This window comes from Polistes fuscatus, unplaced genomic scaffold (assembly GCF_010416935.1).
Source record: "Polistes fuscatus isolate 324 unplaced genomic scaffold, CU_Pfus_HIC Scaffold15, whole genome shotgun sequence".
Classification (NCBI taxonomy): Eukaryota; Metazoa; Arthropoda; class Insecta; order Hymenoptera; family Vespidae; genus Polistes; species Polistes fuscatus.
Window position 1 is genome coordinate 667,700 of NW_025113053.1, and position 19,995 is coordinate 687,694.

Here is a 19,995-nt window from a genome sequence, read left to right on the forward strand (position 1 = left end):
AGATCCCATTCTCGTTCATTTCAAACGAATAATTTTCATTCGAATTCGAAAGGAAATAAATAATGACCGGTACTCGACGAGGGAACAAAAAAAAAGGTAAAAAGAAAGAAGAAAGAAAATCGAATTTAGCGAGTTTGCTGGTCGCGTTCGTTCGAGTAGATTTTTCACTCCCGCTAGCTTGGAAAAGAAGTAGACGGTGGTGGTTCCTTTTTTTCAACTTAAAGTGCACATCAGCTTCGACCTTATTTTGCAACAATAGAACCTGCCTGCGAACGTGACTTAGTTTTTTTTCTTATTTTTTACGCTGATGCTATTGGAAAAATGCAAGCAGACTCTTCGACTTGGGCTCGTTTTAAAAGAGTTCAATCCATTTGGGAGAGTATCCAACCGAGTATCGTTTTGTGTTAAAGAACGTACAACAAAAAATCTAGATAAATGCTTAGTTTGACATAGAAGAATAGAAGAAAATGGGAAGAAAATGAGAAAGTAAAAAAGATCGGAAAATTGGATTAGCTTGAAAAACGTATCATCAAACGGGAAGAAATATGTATATACGTATACGTATAATAATCCGAATATAATATTACAAAAGATCTTTATCACAAGGACCTGTGAGAATAGGAAGAACAGACCAGATTGTAATAACATTCTTATTAAGCGTTGAAAGTAAATTTAATTAAGAACATTAAATAATCCTTTCTACTACGGCATTACCGTGTCTAATATAATTCGGAAAGGTTGACTCATCGCAAATTTGCTTCTCTTATTATAGAAATTATCATCCTAAGGGAATCGAGAAAAATCAAATAACCCCGATAATTCCCAAATAACGAAAATAGCGATCGGTTACTCGTACCTCGATCATTTTGCTAAAGCGAGAAGAAGATTATCGAAGGAAAAATGTGTCGCAATATTTTTTCTACCTAGAAAAATAAAAACTCTAATGGTAAGGAGGAACCTTTGTCGTTCTAACGTCGTCTCAATGTCGCTGGAGAAAGACAAACGATAAAACATTTTTCAAAGTCGCATGATCCCACCTACAATTGTCCTGTCTCTCATATGACGTTGATGTCCCTTTTTTCCTGACATTCGTGGTAGATCCATAACTCAAGTTAGACTCGAAAGAAAACGAGTAAACGACGATCTATCGGTGCAAACAAATGGAGAAAAATTCGAGATAGGGTTAACCGAAAAGAAACCGAACCTGGTTAGAAATATTTTTTCAAGATACAAATTTGTCAAGTATGTATTTGATCAAAACTAAGAAATCATCCCTCTTCCCTATTTTAGCAATTTTCTTCATTCGTGAAAAGTAGTATTAGTAATAGTAGTAGTAGTAGTAGTAGTAGGAGGATATCCGTGTATTACCTACGTACATCTTAATCGATAACGCCTTTTTTTATCTCTCATTGTTTCTTTTTCTCTTTCATCTTTTGCGCGTGTCGAAGCTACATACATTCAAGTTGAAACACGATTTTTATCGAGAAGCAATTAAAAATTGATCGAACTCAACTTTATGTAAGTTCTCGAAGAATAAACGAGCAAGGATGAATCTTGCCTTAATTTATTTGATAAAATCAAGATAGAGGAAACATAACCTTAATCGAGAACGTATTGACCTAACCTCAAAGTGCTAACGAGTTTCAAGGATTTACATGGGTAAACCATGGCTTTTCCTGCCTATGTACTAAAGTATTTACTAAAGCATATGTAGATACTCGTAGATCGGTTGTTTCACACCTATGCATACACGCGAGACACTCGAAATAGTCCTTTGTGTTGCCACCAGGACAGGTCCTTGATGCTAAAATCAATAGATACTATATGCAGATGCGATTCCGAAACTTCGATGGTTGATACGAAGGAACTATTAGCAAAAGGGATTATTAACGAGCAACGTCGTCCAAATGTTTTTATTCTTCATCTTACGAAATACGATTGAAATGATTGGATCGATAATTATTCTTTCTAAAGTACGAACAATAAAAAGAGAACAAATGAAACAATAGGGTAAGCTATTACCGAAATTAATAGAAAACCTATCGGTTAGATTGATTTTTCTACGTACCAATGATTACGAGCTTAAAAAAAGTCTTTCGATAAGATTAAATCGGCGAAAAGAGATAAAAAGGGGGATAGAGATAGAGACCGAATCCAAGGATTTAATAAAATAAACAAACCAGTTAAAGGAATATAAGAAGCGAAAGAGAAAAATGATATTCTTCCCTTCGTAATCGATTTTATTCGGAATACGCGATCGATGAATCGTTCTCTGTCTTCTTATAAGAAAGGGTTAATGACTCTCGTGGCGTCCGACATCGTTTTCTACTTTCTCGTTTCACGTGTCCGAGGTCCTGTTTGCCCCGGAGACTCGATATTTCGAAACATTCCCTTTGCCTTCGGAAAACGAGCAAAAGGAGAATGACGTATCGATAACGGACAAACTTTTGGAGTAAAAAAAGCTCCAGGCCAATGATAAAAATCAAATCGGTTGTTTCATACTTTTTTTTTCGTTGCCTCGAGAAAAACATCGTTCTTCTTTTTCAAAAGAACTTTCCAAAAATTACAATTACGCCAATTTATCGAAGAAAAAAGTAATAAGATAAGTAATTCTAAGATAATACGAATTGGATGCGAGATATAATCGAGAAAAATGATTTCTTACCATTCGAGGAAGTTCCATAGGCACGTGAACATGTTGCAGATCGTGCTTAATACAACGCATGGAAAGAAAATTGTCGCGGTACTCGACTTTTTGTTGTTCTCCTTCTATTTCGCTTTCTTTTTATCCTCGTTCTCTTTCATTCTCCAGCTTTTGCAGCGCAAGAGCAGACACAGCCCAGACGGTGGATGGATTCTTTGAGGGTTGTCCGATCTTCACCACATTTCGTTCTCTTACATTTTCAGAATACCTTAAGACACATCTTACCGATTTTCTCGGGATTTTTATTTAGCAAAACTTTTCGTTCGTTCCAAAATATCCACCCGACTCGGCATACTTTCGACTAAATCGATATCGATAGATATCATTCGATATTATCGTTGGCTAAAAATGATATTTCAAAATTGTCAAAATGATTGTCTCGCGGCATGGCGTTGTTTTGATTATTCTAACGCGACTTTCATCGGATTTAAAAAGAACTCGACTCGAGCGTCTAGAAAATTCGAAAAAGGAATGAAATTTGTTCGCAAAAAACCTTGTCGTAACTCGACGTTGACCTAATACAAGTTTAGCATTAATAAACCGGCCACCGCAAAATTCTATATCCCCGCGTAACGTAATTCACAAAGGTCTAACGTAGTGGTTTTCAGCGCGTATAATACGCGTCGTATATCGCACCAGAGAGATAACATATTTATTATATTCTATTTACTGGCGATCTACGAGATACAAAATTCCAAATTCTAAATTCGTTCTCGGACTAGTCGGTCCAAACTTTCAAACTTTCCACGACTACGGAATAATTTGCCGAATAAAATAGAATGAAAACATTTCAAACAAATTTAAAGAAATTTCACGAAGAAATAATAAATCATTTCTTCAAAGAGAAAAATGCTAGTTTTTTGATAGAAATACGCGTTCTCGTGTCTGAGTACAAGGGACGACGACGTTTCAAATCGTACGAGTAAAAAAAAGAATCGCGGTGCTTATTTTTGAGCACGCTAGACGAACGATCGACAAGGTCAACGATGCACCCCCTCGCATCCCAACACTCCCTCGTCCTAACCCTCCTGCCCTTCTAACGTCAACTTATTCCATATTTTTGTTCAACCCTTTCATTTAACCAGCTTCCAAAATAAAGAAAATGAAAAGGTTTTGAAATGCGCGTTTGATTCGACTGTAGAAAAATATTCTATACTTTCTCATACGATATTCCTACGAATAACGTCAGAATATTCGAAAAGATTGCTTTCTCGATCGGTCAAAAAGAAAACGAGGAAGAGAAGAAAGAAAATATACGAACACTGGTTGAAAAGCTTTCAATTGCGGGCCGAAGAAAGATGGTGGTAGGTGGAAAGGGTGAAAGAATGGACAAAGGTTTGGTCTAACGTAAGATTAGGTAGTTCCTCTGCAAGGAAGAGTAATAGCCATAAAGGATAAAGCTCGAACATAAATTTGAAAGGTCGATTTCGATGGTCGGTTGGTCGGTTGGTTGTTTGGTTGGTCGGTTGGTTGGTTGGTTCGTTGCTCTCTCTGGTACTCGCACACTCGCGTCACTTGGCGTGACACGTCAAGTTCATCGATTCGCAAACTTTCCACGTCTCGATTCGCTAATGCTAGCCACCCTTCGCGTTCCTTCTTCCCAAAAATCTCTCATTTCTTATCGTCATCGTCTAAAAAATGACCCTTTCCCTATCGACGTTTGCGACCAAATTTCGCTAAATTGATATTAATAACATCCGAAGACGATTTCTTTTCGATTTCTAACGACGAACTTTCCTTAAGAATCAAATGATATCCGAATAGAACGATTAGTTTCATTCGTAGGAAAATCTTTGAAACGCGATTATTAAAAAATAAATACACCGATTGGATCGACGGATCGTTCGATTAGGTCGGGAACACTTTGTTTAAATTATTCGACAAAATAAATCGTCGAAAGTTATATTAGATTTTCTATTTGAAAATGGGAGGATTTTTGGAGACTTTTGGGCGTGCGGAAAGGAATGAAAATGCCGGGGTTGGCCGGCTCGTAACGCGTCGAGAGCAAAACTGGCATGCGCCTTCACCCTACGTTTCGATCCCCCTACCACGACCCTACCACGACCCTCCCCCCTTCAACCCTCATCCGTCTCTCTCTCTCTCTCTCTTTCGTTGCACGTTTCAACCCTCGTGGCGCCCCCTTGAAAATTGCCGACGGCGCATTGTCCTTTACCACCCGGGTGCCTTACCGCTCCCCAACCCTCCGAACCTAGCCCTTTGGATATCAGGCTGATGCCCTTTGTGACACTGAGAGAAAGAGAAATAGAAAGAGGGAGAGAAAGAACCTAGAGAGTACGAGCACTATTACGCAATTTGCCCTAGGCATCCAGATAAGAGAATTAAAGGAACATTAAATTATCCCTGCTTCCTGTATTCTCCTCCTTTAACTGGAAACCCGAGTTTAACAGCGTATTCATTTGTCTGTTTCTCTCTCTTTCTCTCTTTCCCACCCTCCCCGTCTCGCTGCAGATACACATCGCGTTCGTCATGATCGATTTTAAGAGAATCCCCGTCCACTAGCCGCTACGTATCTAGAAATACGTTGCTAATAATTTTGGATATTCATAACGTCGAGAGAGAGAGAGAGAGAGAGAGGGAAATTTCAATAAGGCAACTTTGAGTTATACCTGCGAGAAGAAACTTCACGGACTCCTTGTAAACTACGGCGCTAATTACGAACGGTATTTCAAGAAGCCGTGTAAAATATGCTAAGAGATACGCCACTTTCTTCCCGTCCGTGATAATTATACCCTCCCCCACCTCCAGACGTTGTGGCATCATCTAAATAAATAAATAAATAAGTCTAGTTACGTAAGATAGTTTTAGGATTATTTTTGGACAGATGATAATAATAAATAGGATAAAATGTTTAGCTAGTTTTGTTTTTGAGAAAAGATAAGTGTTCCTTTAAAGAGTACAATTCTTGTTGGTAGCTCAACGAGGAACACTGCATACTCGATCGAGCGTAAAGTTGGAGGGTGGACGAGTAGGGGGAAAACGGATGAATGAAAGACACACTGGCCACGTTGCTACGAGCTACGTTGCTACGACCCTTTCCGCAGGCAGACAACCGATTAACCGAAGGAAACCTGGAAGAATGAACGACGCGACATATCGGCTTGAAGAAACCATCATCTCTCGTCTGATAAACAATTCCATTAAAGAGATGCACCCTAACGAGCCGAGAGTATCGTTACGAGATCTAAAATAATACTTTTCTCTCTGAACTTTAAACAATGCCAGCTAATGCAGGCTACTTATCATCTTACTCCTATTTAAAAGTTTCGATAATCAGCCCAATCTGGAAACCTTTAGGTTAGGTTCGCTAAAGACTTCTCATGGAAACGAGAAATCATCTTACTCCTATTTAAAAGTTTCGATAATCTGCCTAATTTGGAAATCCCTGGGTTAGGTTCGCTAAAGATTTCTCATGGAAACGAGTTATCCCTTTAACTACTTTCGAGTGCTCGTTAACGAAACTTTCTTCTTGTTTTCATACCAACTCGGAACCATTGTACTTTCGTTATTATCGTTGCTACGAATTTCTTTCTCCGAAAAAGCTCGTCAATTTTCCCGATGCCGGTAGGGGGGCGAGGGCCTAGAATCAGTTGTTCGTCTATACGTACCTCGGATGCAAGGCGCAACCGCGTTGCACCGTAGGATCGACGCTCGACGATGATGACGGCGATGATGCTGGTGATGCTGGTGGTGCCGATACCGATGATGATCGTAGGCCTGCTGGAGAACGAAACGAGATCGGCAACGTTCCTTCATGTCTGCCCGAATGACTACCTCGATGATCGCGAAAATTACTCGGAGAAGTCCCAGCCACCTGACAATGCGACCTTGGTTGCCCACTGAAACGACAACCAAGAGGTTAACTTATTTTTTGGACGTTCATTTTGACAAATTGCATTTCTCCTTTTGCATCCTTGCCCATCCTTCCACGAAGTTGATAAAACTAAATTTCTGACTTATCGAACGTTGTCGCGAATGAGAAGAATTAAATAACAAATTTGTCCTTGCGCAAAATTATTATTTAATTATTTAATTAGTTATTAATAATTGAAAAATCGAAAACGTTTTTTCTCATTTCTAAGCAAAGCAACGAAGTTTTCTATTATTTTTTGTTTTCAATCAATTGCTCACTTTTTCTTTGTCCAGCTCCTCAACTTTATTTTATTAAATATTTCTTATTTATATATACAAAAAGTTCGTATGTTTTACACAAAGATTCCAGAATGATTAAATTATAATTTTTCTTAAAAATATATTGTACATATATATATACTTATACTTTAACATTTCACTTAAATATGAATGTCTATGAAGACGATTATTTAATTCAAACGGTGAAAAAGTAAGCTACTCGAATGAGCCACTATAGTGGCCATGGACCTGGAAAAAATAATGGCAAAAGCCACTTTAGTGGCAGGCCGGCTAAGGCCTATATCGGTAATTGTAGTGCTCTACCTTTATCATTTCGACCGTCGGTAACTGCCACTGTCGGTAATAGTAGACTTAAATTTTTTTTTACTCTACGTCAGTAATATTTTGTATTTAGGTTCCTGACGGTCAATATTATTAAAGAACAAACTCTCATTAAAAACGGTCGATGTTTTAAAAGTAGGAATCAGTTACCGACGGTGGCAGTTACCGACAGTGGCAGTTACAATTACCGATATAGGCCTTAGCCGGCCTGCCACTAAAGTGGCTTTTGCGATTATTTTTTCCAGGTCCATCGCCACTATAGTGGCTCGCTCAGTTTCTCTTTACGTAAACGAAGAAAGAAACGCGTTATTTTGTTGAAATTCCTTGCGAGACTTGGGAATCGGTTGAAAGTGTTTGCCATTTAGCAACGGTACACCCGACGGAAGTTCTCATCGCACCTGCTTACAATTACGAGGAAAAGGAAACAACACCTTTGTTGCACCGATTATCCCATCTGCTTGTTTACCGTCTCTAACGGGTGATCAACTTTTACATTATTCAAATAAAAAACTAACGTTGTAATCTAACCATGTCGTAAAACTACAAGCGAATACTCCCTGTTCGTATTTAAACAAGATTAGAGTACATGAGGGCGAAGGGGGGGGAGGAAAGGATGACAACGCGCAACGCACCGAATCATAGACTGGAACAACGCCACTGTGAGACCGGAAGTACCACAGGGGGCTCCTTCGCAACGGTTATTCTTATCTCCAGCTCGACTAATATCTGAGCTACGTTTACGAGTTTACTTCTTCTCCTTTCTCCTTATCATTTATCAAGAAGATAAGAAGATGAACGAAGTTTCGATATAAAACTTAATCGGAGCTAAAAAAAAGTGACCGAACACGAATTCGAATAACCGTGGAATATTATTCGGCGCGATTTCCTTTTCAAATTTCACCCAATATTCGAAAGTAAGAAAGAAGACGAAGCGTTAAAATCGTCGAATGGAAAGTAGGAACGAAAAAACAACGATGATAGTTTGGGTTAGAAAATAAGAGGAATGTGTGACACAGAGAGAGAGAGAGAGAGAGAGAGAGAGGATGGTTCGCGAAAGACGATTGGATAGGATGAATCATCGAGTATACGCGAGTACACCTGCTGCATACGATGCGTATGATGCGCGGAGGAAGGACAAGCGCGTCGTTGTTCGGGAAATGTTGGAACGCGGTTGTAACGCGAATTGAAACTTGACTGAGTCGTTGCTTTGTCGAACGCGCGACATTGGAATGACGATGCAAAAGTGTCGTAGAGATTGACAGTTTTGCGATAAGTAGACGAACAAAATATTCCCAACCGTCGAAAGAAAATATTTGCTAACAACGACTAGCGGAAAAAAGTTTGAAAAACGTGTTCCGGTGGATGAACACGTGGGGGCAAGAAAGTGGCACGAAACTTCGCCAGTGGTTACCGACTTTACGTTGTTATACCTGGCGACGTTGTTGCTTTTGAAACTGACCATTCTCGTCCCGATGAAATATTCTCTAGCAGGAGCACGTTCGTGCTCGCAAACGCGCGCATTGCTTTTTCAATTGCGCGCACTCCGTAATTATAACTCTCAGGTTAGCTCTCATATTCGTTGAACCGAGCAACGCACCACCCGCTTGAAAATAAAAAAAGAAAAAAAAGGAAGAACGTTGTCACGTGTCGACAAAGTTTTAACAAGGAAGAACGCGCACGAGTCGAGTAAAGAACTCTCGGCGTTTCCGGGCCGACTGAAGAGACGGCAAAGCTTCGACTCTAATCCGTTCCCACCACCGTGACTTACCACCACCTATCTTTCTACTCGGGAGAAGACTAGGGAAGGGCGAGGTATAGGTCGACGAACGTGTCCATTTTTCTCCCCATGGGCGACGCGTCTCCGATGACACGGGGGCCCCTTACCCGCTTAACTATACCTTCGGTTGTCCATCCTAGCGTACATTCTTTTTTTTCTTCTAGATACGTCATCGTCTACAAATATCAAACTATAATACTCTTATTTTCAATCGCATTCTTTGCTATACTTTTCCTATACGATAAATATCAAATATCTTTTTATACGCGTAAAAGGCTCGTAGTTTGGATAAAGATGGCGTTATATTACGTTATGATATGCACCGTTGCATACGCATCCATAATACATTCCTCGATGCGTTGCTCGATGCGTTAACAGTATTATTTAATAAAATTGACGAAAATGAATCTCAAAAATCTCAACGATGGAATTTACGAGTCGGGTCAATTTTCAAGAAATTCCAATGGAATTCGAATAGAAATATCCGTTATAAGTATCGCAGATACGTCACATCGGTGGATGTTATTGTACCAACGGATATACTATACTGACCATAACACAGCCCACAAACGTTGGTGTCCTTCCTCTCTCTCTCTTTCTCGTTGGTATGGATGGAACTCTTGAACCGTAAATAGGAACCGCCCTGAACGAACAACGAAGCGAATGCATCCTACTTCCTTCGCCGATGCAACGACGAATAATCGTTGCAAATGATATTTTTCAATCTGACAAAATATCATATGATTTTTTTTGGACAAATCTTTCGGTGGGGTTATTCGAGTCCCACCCTATAACAACAATTCGGTTAAATTATTACTATTTTATTATGTTTTACGTTATTAATTAAAATATACCAATTTTGTTTCATTTAAACGATTAAAAAATCTTCAATTGTATCGACGAATTGTGGATTTACAAAAAACGTCGAATCGAAGAAGAATTTCTTGTTCTTTTCTTCTTCTTTTACCAAACACCGTTTCATCCTTTCTTCCTTTCTTCCCGTGTTATTGATCGTTTCTTTTGAAAGGAAAAAATTTCAAGGAAGTAAAATTCGAGGCGAAAAGTAAGAAGACCGATGCGCGTTGGAAGATATACAAAAATCTCTTATTTTTGCGTGCAACGTACCGCGTCAAGGTTTTCATTCCCATCGTTCCCAAACGCAAAAAACTTTCGCGAGAAAAAAAGGCCGGGCCCGAGCAAGCGATGGCAGCAAGCAAACGACGATCCAATTTATTTAACGTATTATTCTTTCTTAGAGAAATCGTCGTTAAATAATTATTAGGAATAATCTGCGATATGAGCATCGAGCGATTCCGATGCCTACTCGATGCCCACTCGATGCCCACTCGATGCCAACCGAGAGCCAAGTGTGTCACGCACATGTTTCAAACGTGTTTCAAGCATGTTTCAAACGTGTTTCAAATTCTCCACGAGAAACGGCAAAGACGCTGATCGAAAATATTCTTACCGCCACGCGTCGGCCCATCTTGAAAAATAAAAAAGAAGAAGAAAATTTAACCTCATTTGGAAGATTTTTTATATATATTATTTTGACTATTTCCTTTTTTACTATTATAGATCTCTTAGTTAAATTTATGTAGTAATTTTTGCTAGTATATCTCGCGATCTGGATTTCTTTTTTCCACTCGGGGAGAGGCGAGGATGGAGATGGGGCGGGAGGGACTTTCGTTTTTACAAACAGTTTCGTATCCGTGTCACGGCGTGTACGTAAGTACTTACGCTCCTCTACGTAAAAACAAAAAAAAGGAAGAAGAAACCTCTCGTCCTCCGTAAAAGTTTGTACGATCGAAAGTACTCACCGTTTCGGTGCAGAAACTTCCACGGCTAGGCCACGCGAAATTGTCTCCAGACGACTATTTATTTCGCAACCTAAACTCTCTCTCTCTCGCTCTCTCATTTTATCTATCTATCTTTATCGGTGGCAGACGCACGAAAATTTTTCTACCGACTCAATTCCCTCCAGGGAGAAACTTATTTTACGCGAATTCTCTCTCTCTCTCTCTCTCTCTCTCTCTAGTTTTACAAAAAGAAAAAGAAAAAAAGAAGAAACGAGTCGGCGAGTAAAAAATACTTGCTATATATTTTTTTGTTTCATCCTATAAAATAAAACCTCTTGAAAAAAAAATCGACATATTTTACATTTATAATTTTTACTAAAACATATGGCAACGTTTTTTCGATCTAAACCAAAAGAATGGCCAATCGCTATGCTTTCCGACGGCGTCGCAAGGTTTCCACGAGAAACCATAAGGTTGCACATGGAAATCGTACGATCGACGTACGTAAGACGACACGCGACTCGCGACTCTGCGAAAACAAAATTTACGAGTTATCGCAATGAGAAAGTAATCCAAAAAAAAACATCCCGTTAATCACTTACCATCCGCAAATGGATGAATTTGATAATCCGATGAAAATAATCGAGTTTTTTACCATGATCGTACGCGTACAATTGACTCTTGCAAATACCATTTTTTTTTAATAGATTTGTTCCCGGTAAATACGAAGAAAAAAAAGAGAGGAAACGTTTCCCTCCGATTCGTACGAGAGATATATATTTGGCAGAGATTTAATTACCACGCGGAAACGAGGGTGAATCGCGCGCGTAGACCGGAAATTAATAAATATTTGACCGGAAATTTCCACCTGTTTCCCAACAGGTCTAACTGGATCGAAGCAGATGGTTCTCTCTCTCTCTCTCTTTGAGTTTCCAACGACGAGAGTTTGCTACGTAACCGATGTGTTATCGGCATAATGGAGGAACGAAATTTGCTAGGCCAACGTTACAATTTTTATTCCATATAAATACAAAATGTACGATCGTTGAAATTTATTTGATACGCAAATTAATTTTCTTAACATTTATAATTATAATAATTTCTTAACATTATTAAAATATTAAACGAACAATTGAATAGAAATAATACGCATTGGGATATAATTTAAAGAAGAAATAAAGGCGATTAAAATGTAAACGCGCGCACATCGTTGCTTCGAAAACTCGGTTTGTTTGTGTACGTGCACCTGATGAAAAAGAGACAGGGGAATAAAACATAAAACGCATCGCACGGCAGAGCCGCTTACGCAAAAGCAGAGTTGTACCAGGCGAAAGCCGGAAGTGCTGGGTCAAGGTAAGACGTTGCCTTATTCCATAGGACGTTCCTATCGACGATTATGATCTAGGATGATTCAACGGGTAAAAAGGTACGAAGAGAAAAAGACGAACGACGAAAAATCTCTGCTCTCTCTTCCTGTCTTCGACGAAAAATTTCCCCTCCCCTCCTCTCTCCTGCGTAGGGCGTTTCACTCTTCCTCTTCTTCGTATTTCGCTTAATCGCATCGCAATGCGACCGCGGTCGAATGCGCGATCGAATTCTTTTTCTTCCACCAGTTCATATCCGTAGTATTCGTCATTTCGATACGCGAATGGATGAAAATTTGTTTCGTCGACGAATCCTTTCACGATCAAACTAATTTTCATTTTACTTTTCCAATTTTGTACGTACAATGTATATTCGTCTATTATAAGAGAATTTTATCCCCTCTTTTCGTGGAAACGAACGTAACGAACGTGAAAACGCTTAGGCGGGAAAGTAAATCTCGCGACGAACGGGTACTCGTGGTGACCTGATATCGATAATATGAATCTTCTTCTTCTTCTTCTTTTTCTTTGGTCGATGGAAAATAATGTAAATTACGCTACGAGAATCCGCGATCGGCAGAGAAAGGGCCGTCGACGTTGCTTCGTTTCCCAAATCCCAAAGGGTCGACATCGTTGCGAACATTATCAAACTATTCCACAAAATGTTAACGCGCATTTCGATGCTTTTCTATTCTCGTTTTCTCGTCGACGTTACTTTAAACGAATCTTTCTCGCGAATGAGAAACGCAACCGGTACGCGCGCGTACTTGTAAAGCATTTTTATCTGCAGTCGTGCTTCGTATAAAAACGGAACGCAAATATTATCGATCGTTGGACACGACTCTCTGTTCGACGACGACGAAAATTTTTATTATTATTGCCGTTTTGAAATAAAAAAAACTAATAGATATCTATGCGCTTTCTTCCTTACTTACGTTTCCTACCGTTCGATTTCCCGTACGAATTCGCGAAGGACGAACGTTTACGAGGATGATAAAAATCATGATCGTATTCCCTTGACAATAACAAAAATATAAAAAGCAAAAATGCGAAACGACGCGGCGACTGTAAAAAAAAAATATGACTTTAAATAAAATTGTTACGCGACACGCGGAAAATACGCGAAAAGATACGAGAAGACGGAAAGGAAGAAAGTTTTCGTGCCTTGCCGAAAAACTCGCAACGGTATCGAAAATGCATCGCGTTCCGGAAGACGCGGTAAAGGTATCAATTAATGCGAACCGGCGCGAATAACGACTCGCGAGCTTTTATTTATTTATTTATTTATTTACTTACCCATTTTTGGTCGAACCTACGTAGAAAATTTGACGAACGAGATAGTTATTTATATTTGACAGGGAAATTATTCGATTACTTGCGCGAATGATTTTAACGCGCTTGCGATTCCTCCTTTTATATTTCGAATAATAATAATGATAATAATAGGAATAAAATAATTTGCGCTTACGTAGCGCGATAATCTCGTTTCGCGTCGTTTTAATTATGACACCTTGACTGCAATTTATCGCGTCGGTAATTAACGAATCGTCGGGTTCGATTCGTCGGAACAGCGGGAATGCGCTTTCGAATTTAAAATCCGATCCGACTCGTTGCGATTAATCGGAAAACCACACCCGAGACTCGATTCAAATTCTAATTGCAACGGGCAGAGAACGAGAGACAAATGAGAAGAAAGGAAATAGACGAAATTACTACTCCGCGAACCAAGAAGTTCTTATTTAGGAGAAAAGTCGAGAAAATAAACAAAAAAGTATAACTAAAAGTAAGAAAAAGGTAAATAAAAGGACGGAGGTGGTTGGTTCCTCTGTTAAAAAATAACCGCGAGCCTTCGGGGGTAGTCTTCCTTTTCGCGCTTGCCATTCATTCGTTCCTTCGTTCTAAGTCCCGCCCCCTCCCCCGCAGTTTTCTTCCTATCTCGTTTTCTCGAGGTATTTTACATCCAAACGAAAATCCCTGCTTTCTTCTTTCCTTTTACGAGAAAAAAGGAGGTCACCTTCCGCACGGACGAACTTCTAAAAAGCTCGTGTCCTTCGTTCGCTTCGAAGTGGGAGGAAGAGAGAGAGAGAGGGAGAGAGGATAAACAGGGAGAATTGATTTCATAGAAGAAAACGAGAACGGCGAACGCATCTAATTTTCTTGCGAGTACTACTCGAAGCCAAGATTTTCGTAGACAAAAACTGCATAACCTTTCGTTAGAAAATACCTATTTTTATCCAAATTCATTTTCAACAAAGATAATGAAGAAGAACAAATGAATGCATCTAACGCAAAGTTGAAATAATCATCTAGAAAATGTGTAGTACCGTTGCAATAATATTACGATTATTCTTAAAAAAAAACTCACCCAACTTTGATGGTATCCAGCGTTGCAAAGATAATAATAACTTATTCGTTCTTATTTATAATACGAAATGTTAAATAATGAAATTTACGATAAACCGTATCCCAAATGCGTTACGTGCAAGTGCATAACGATAGAAAAGATATATCCGACGACGCAAAGACACGCTCTGGGTGCGCTATCGCGAGGACAGCGTGCACGTGTACGTAACAAGCGTGGATGAATTTTTCACTTTCACCGATCGAACAACGAGAACCAGAACTAATGAACGAACAAACCCGAGCGTACTCGCGAACTTGCGATAATATTGGATCCGAGTCGAACGTAAATAAACACGAAAGAACCTCTCTCTCTCTCTCTCTCTATCACAGTTGAAATTGACTACATCGAAGAATCGTTTGTTATTTTTGAACGAGACAAATAATATATGTTTGTTAGAAAAATGAAATTAGAAAGAGAGAAAAAGAGAGGAAGGATTGAAAGACAAACATCCGAACATGACGAGAGTTCCTGCGGAACTGATAAGGGATGTTCCGTACGAAACGAAACGCACGACTATTCCTCCCCGCTGCTCTAGTCGGTTCCCACCACTGCACTACTGCACCCCCTCCCCAAGAGTCTAGACCCCGATCCCTACCACTTTGCACGAAAAGCGCCTCGCCCTTCTGCGACCTACGTTTCCCTAGAAACATATCGATCCATTGAAAAATCTCGTTAACGTATAGATCCCTTCTCTCTCGTTGCGTATCCTACTTTTAATCTTATATCTTATCGTTTGGACTTTAATAATAATAATATATGATTCGTCGATTACGTTATCTATAAGTGTTCGCGTGTTTTTTATCGCGAAAGATCCGATCATTTTCTTGCACTTTAAATTGTTTGTTTCTTCTACGAGCGTGATCGTTTTAATATAAATTATCTATATCGGGATTTTATAGGTGGAAGAAAAAGAAAGGGCCTTATTACCGCGAGATAACCTTAATGCGATTCGAATCGATAATTAATACTTTTTCTAATAATAATAATAATAATTTATTTACGGGATAAACCTAAGTCATACGCACCGAGAAGAAATACTAATTTGAATTTAAAGAAAAAACTTTAACGAACGGCCGTTCGACGTGCCGTAATGAGACTTTTAATTGACAACTAGAAAGATGTTTATTAACGACGTTAAATACACCACTTTCGTGCTTAAATAATTAATTTTATTTATAACGGTCCCGCCTGTAAACATTAAAATTCTATCATAAATCGCTGAACTTGGTCCTTAGGCCACGAGTATTTTAATAATAGATCCTCGGCGCGAAAGTAAGTTTTACGAAGACGGATTGCTTGCGACGATTTCAGGGATGTCATTAAAAATTTCATTCGAAAATAGATTTCGACGTATTCGAATAATCCGTCCGTCCAAACGCAATATAGTCTCGTAAATCAATGAAGATTTGTGGCAGGTGAGAGGGGATAGGAAGGGAAGCGAGTAACCTAACATCGGAAACGTATAATACTTACGTATTTCACCCTAAATGACCGAATATTGCTGCCGATGCATCACTCGTCGTGCTACGTGCCACGCCGACCAGTAATATTTTTCACCCTGGCATATCTCGAATTTTTTTAAACGTATACCAAAAAAGGAACAACCGACGAATAAACCGTGATATATTTTGTCGACTATGAACTAATTAATGGACAATGTTCTCGAGAAATTACAGTTCCTCCGATGTTGCATTCCGCGAATGCGATTTAATGTCATTCCCTTCTAATTTCTTAAATTTATACTCGTATAAACATATTTTCCTTTTACTCGTTCATTGATTTTTTTCTTAGACGAGTTGAAATTGTAGAAAATTGAAAAAGTATAATACCTAAAATGATAATAAAAAATGAGAAAAATGTTACACCGAAGAAATTCGCTTTCGTCTGTTTCGCTATGGTTTTAGCATAGGGTCCTGGCAGCATTGCTAAAAGCTTTACCTTTAGCTTGTCTTTTAGATTTACCTCTCGTTTTATCCGCTTGGAACGGTAAACCGTGCTCTACATAACGTTTCGTAATATCCGTAGGAGGGACAATAACGTAAGGTTGAAGCATGCTCGAAGGAAGAGTGGAAATAATTGTTTGTTCCTTTACCTATCTACCAGATACGAGTACATAAAAGTGCGTTAATAAAAAACCATAGTTATGATTTTATCTTCAACGAGAAAGTAAATGAAAACCGAATGTTCTACGGATTTGATGTTTTCATATCAAAAAGATACTTCGAATAATTTTGAAAAATAAATTCTACGAGATGTTTAATCAAAATGTATACGTTATACTTTTTAATTCAAGATTAGAAGATATCTTTTCCGTTTTATGAACCCGTTTTCAGAGAGTTCGATTGAAATGGACTCCTACAGGGATATTATCCGAAGATATTATAGCGTTTCAGCGTATACGCGAATGCAAGTGCGCGTTCGATCGGGGCTTGTTACTCTTCCTTCTGATTCTCTTTCTCTATCCGTTTCTCTTGTTTCGATAGTTGCGCGGGAACGAGCAAACGGGAATGGTGGTAAAGGAGAGAGGAATGCAGCGTGGTCAGACGTCAAAGTGAAATGGAGACGGAGACTTGTCTCTGCGGAGAGAACGGTTGTGCGAGAAAACGAACGCTTACAGATTTTATTCTTGGATATTGAGAACCCCTGACGACGCATTAGATTCCCTGCCAGCCAAGTTATTCCTTCTTACAATCGTATTTTCGAAAATAACGAAAGCTCATAGGATTATCTTGGAAAAAAATACAAATAAAAATGGTTTAAAAATCAGTGGCAATCGGCGTTGCGTTCGTTACTCAACCGAAAGAGAAGACGAAAAGGTAACGCAACATTCCACGAAGGAGAGAGCGGACACTCACCTTTGCTAAGATCTTAGCTTCTTCTCCTCCTTGCTCGAACAGCAACGGCAACGGCAACGGCAACAGCAACACCATCTTCCATTCTCCTTCTCGTCTTCTTATTACCCTCTTTCCTATCTCATTCGTGTCCTTTTTCTTGCTTCGCGCGCGTAATCGGAATCTTCGTATTCCTCGCGAAACGCGAATATCAGCAAAATTAACCTAACAGTACGAAAATCCAAGAACCGTTTCTTTCTTTTTTCCTTTCCACGACACAAAGAACGAACATCCTTTTCATCGAATCACCATTTGTCCTTTATTTCTTTCCCCGAGCGTTTTATCTTCGTGACCGTTATGCACTTTGAATTCCTTCTAATTGACCAATCGAAACGAATAACTCGCCAACTATTTTTCCCAATCCTTGAGACATATGATCACTTCGATCGTACAAATTCCAAATTGTACATAACGACGGAGAATAAATCTTTTACTCGAAAACGTTCATTTTCAATTTAGATGGGAAGAAAAATTATGAAGAAAATCTGGATAATATCGATATCGATATCGACATCGATACATTCTTTCGCGTCGATAAAGTTGAAAGTAAGAAACATAAAAGGACAAAAATTGGCGCACGTATCTGACTCGGCTTGCTTTTCTCGTATTTCCACGATTAAAAACAAGACGGAAGAAAAAGGACGAGAAAAATAAAAGAAAGATAATTTTCTTGTAAAATAAGTTCTTCTATCACGCTTAATCGTTCCCATACACTATGCATCGGATTTGCGTTGGATGAATATTTAACTTTCACACGTTGGACAAAAAACCAACTAGGGATCTCACAAACAACATCCTTTTAAACCAATACGGTATAAGTAAACCAATTAATAACTAGCACGATACTAAACGTCGGAGAAAATCTGCTAGAAAAAGGTAAAAGGCCGAGTTGAACGCGAAGAAGAAGAAGAAATAAAGAAAAAAAAGAAAAACCAATTAAAATTGAGTTCTAGCACCTGCGATGGACCCGGCGTAGGTTGGCCGTTAAGGTCGACGCGACACTGGCGTCGAATAGGAAGAAAGAATGGGCAACAGGTTCGTTGGTTAGCCCCGAGAAACGTGACGATAGCTAACATCGCTCGCGAGAGAAAGAGAGGAAAGTTGAGAGGAAGACTCCATGGAAGGGGATACCGTGGAGAGAAACCCAAGAGTGGGAAGGATCAGGCCAGGTAACCGAATGCCGCCATTGCTGCTTCCTTAACGCAGCATCCAACCAGTGGCGTCGATTAATACGACTGACGATCTTTTCGACATTTCCATCCTATTCTCGTGTTCGTCGTCGTTGATCTTTTTTACGGATTTACCGAGCAAGGCCGATCTTCGTTTATCCCTTCGCCAATTCGAAGTCACCATTTTGATTCAACTTTATCGCGTTCCAACATCTTTAAGGAATATGTCGTATCGTCGACGAACGACAAAGAAACGGATAGAGAGATAAATTATAACCAAGAGAAAGTTCTTTCATCCGTTTAACTCGATAGCAACAACTTCTACTTTTGTACGAACGATTATCGAATATATATTTCGGATATCTTTATAGCAATATTATATAAAACGTGCAATTCGAGGAAAAAATATGATTTATTATAATCGGATAAGCATCAAAACAGGAAAAATTCGATGAAATGTTTAAGTACCACTATTTTTGGTAATATTGTTATAATCCATTGGTACGCCAATGGGACAACAGGTTGTCGCCAATGAGAACAGCCGTGGCCATGAATGGGCGCGTTCGTTCATTTGACGAAAGCACGACCTGCCACTAGAAAGAACGAAAGCGATTCTTTCAATTCAAGAATGCATGCATCTTCTTCTTACCATAAAATACGAAAATTCTTCCAGCCGTGTAGTCGTTCCCTTCTTCTTCTATTTTTCTTTCTATCGCGATCTTCGCAAATCGTTGCAATCCAAAAGTCTCGCTAATTCAAAATTATTATAATTTCCATAGTAGAAAATTACTTTTTATTTATTTGAAAAAAGCACTATTTTCGTCAACAAGTTTTTAACGCGATTGCCATCGCAATGCACTTTTTATATATTTAAATAGATGACAATCTTTCCTATTTAACTTAAGTAATTTCAGGAAAGATTCGTTGAAAATTCGATGAAAAATTACCTTTGTTAATTAGTACAATTTCGAAAAACACCTTTGGAAAGTAATTAGGATTGTTTTACCACTGCGATAATAATTATTTTCATGGACGCAAGATGGCAGCACCGATTAACTTTTTACGCGGTTCAACGAAGCATTTGAACGAGCAAACATTTCACTTTTCTTATGTTACTCTGATAAACTTGAATAATTCACATTTCCCTTTAAGTATATTGTTTATTAATTGTTTGAATATATTGGTTGTATAATTGTTTAGAGAAATGTAATCTCATTTTTCATTTGCATATACATGTACATTACGTATACATTAACAATTATTTTAACGCACTAATGCACTTTTCTTATATTGCAGCTAAATTTTACCCTCGAAGTCATCATTGCGCAGGAGCATTAAAATAATTACATAAAAATGATAAAAATGCTTAAACCAGAACGTTATAATCTTAAAGATT

General features: G+C 38.8%; 1 protein-coding gene across 5 annotated transcripts in view; it reads right to left on the bottom strand.

Annotated features, from left to right (window-relative positions):
• Window positions 1–8,719, bottom strand: part of LOC122514510 — a 39,450-nt gene extending 30,731 nt beyond the window's left edge. For all 5 annotated transcript variants that reach the window (XR_006303076.1, XR_006303075.1, XM_043631390.1 and 2 more), the window contains exons 1-2: window positions 8,655–8,719; window positions 6,331–6,561 (exon numbers count right to left, since the gene is read on the bottom strand). Coding sequence is in view for 3 of the 5 variants with exons in the window: in XM_043631390.1 (XP_043487325.1) it covers window positions 6,331–6,561; window positions 8,655–8,716 (293 nt within the window). In the remaining 2 variants the exon portion in view is untranslated. The remainder of the gene's footprint in view (window positions 1–6,330; window positions 6,562–8,654) is intronic.
• Between the last annotated feature and the right edge of the window lie 11,276 nt (window positions 8,720–19,995).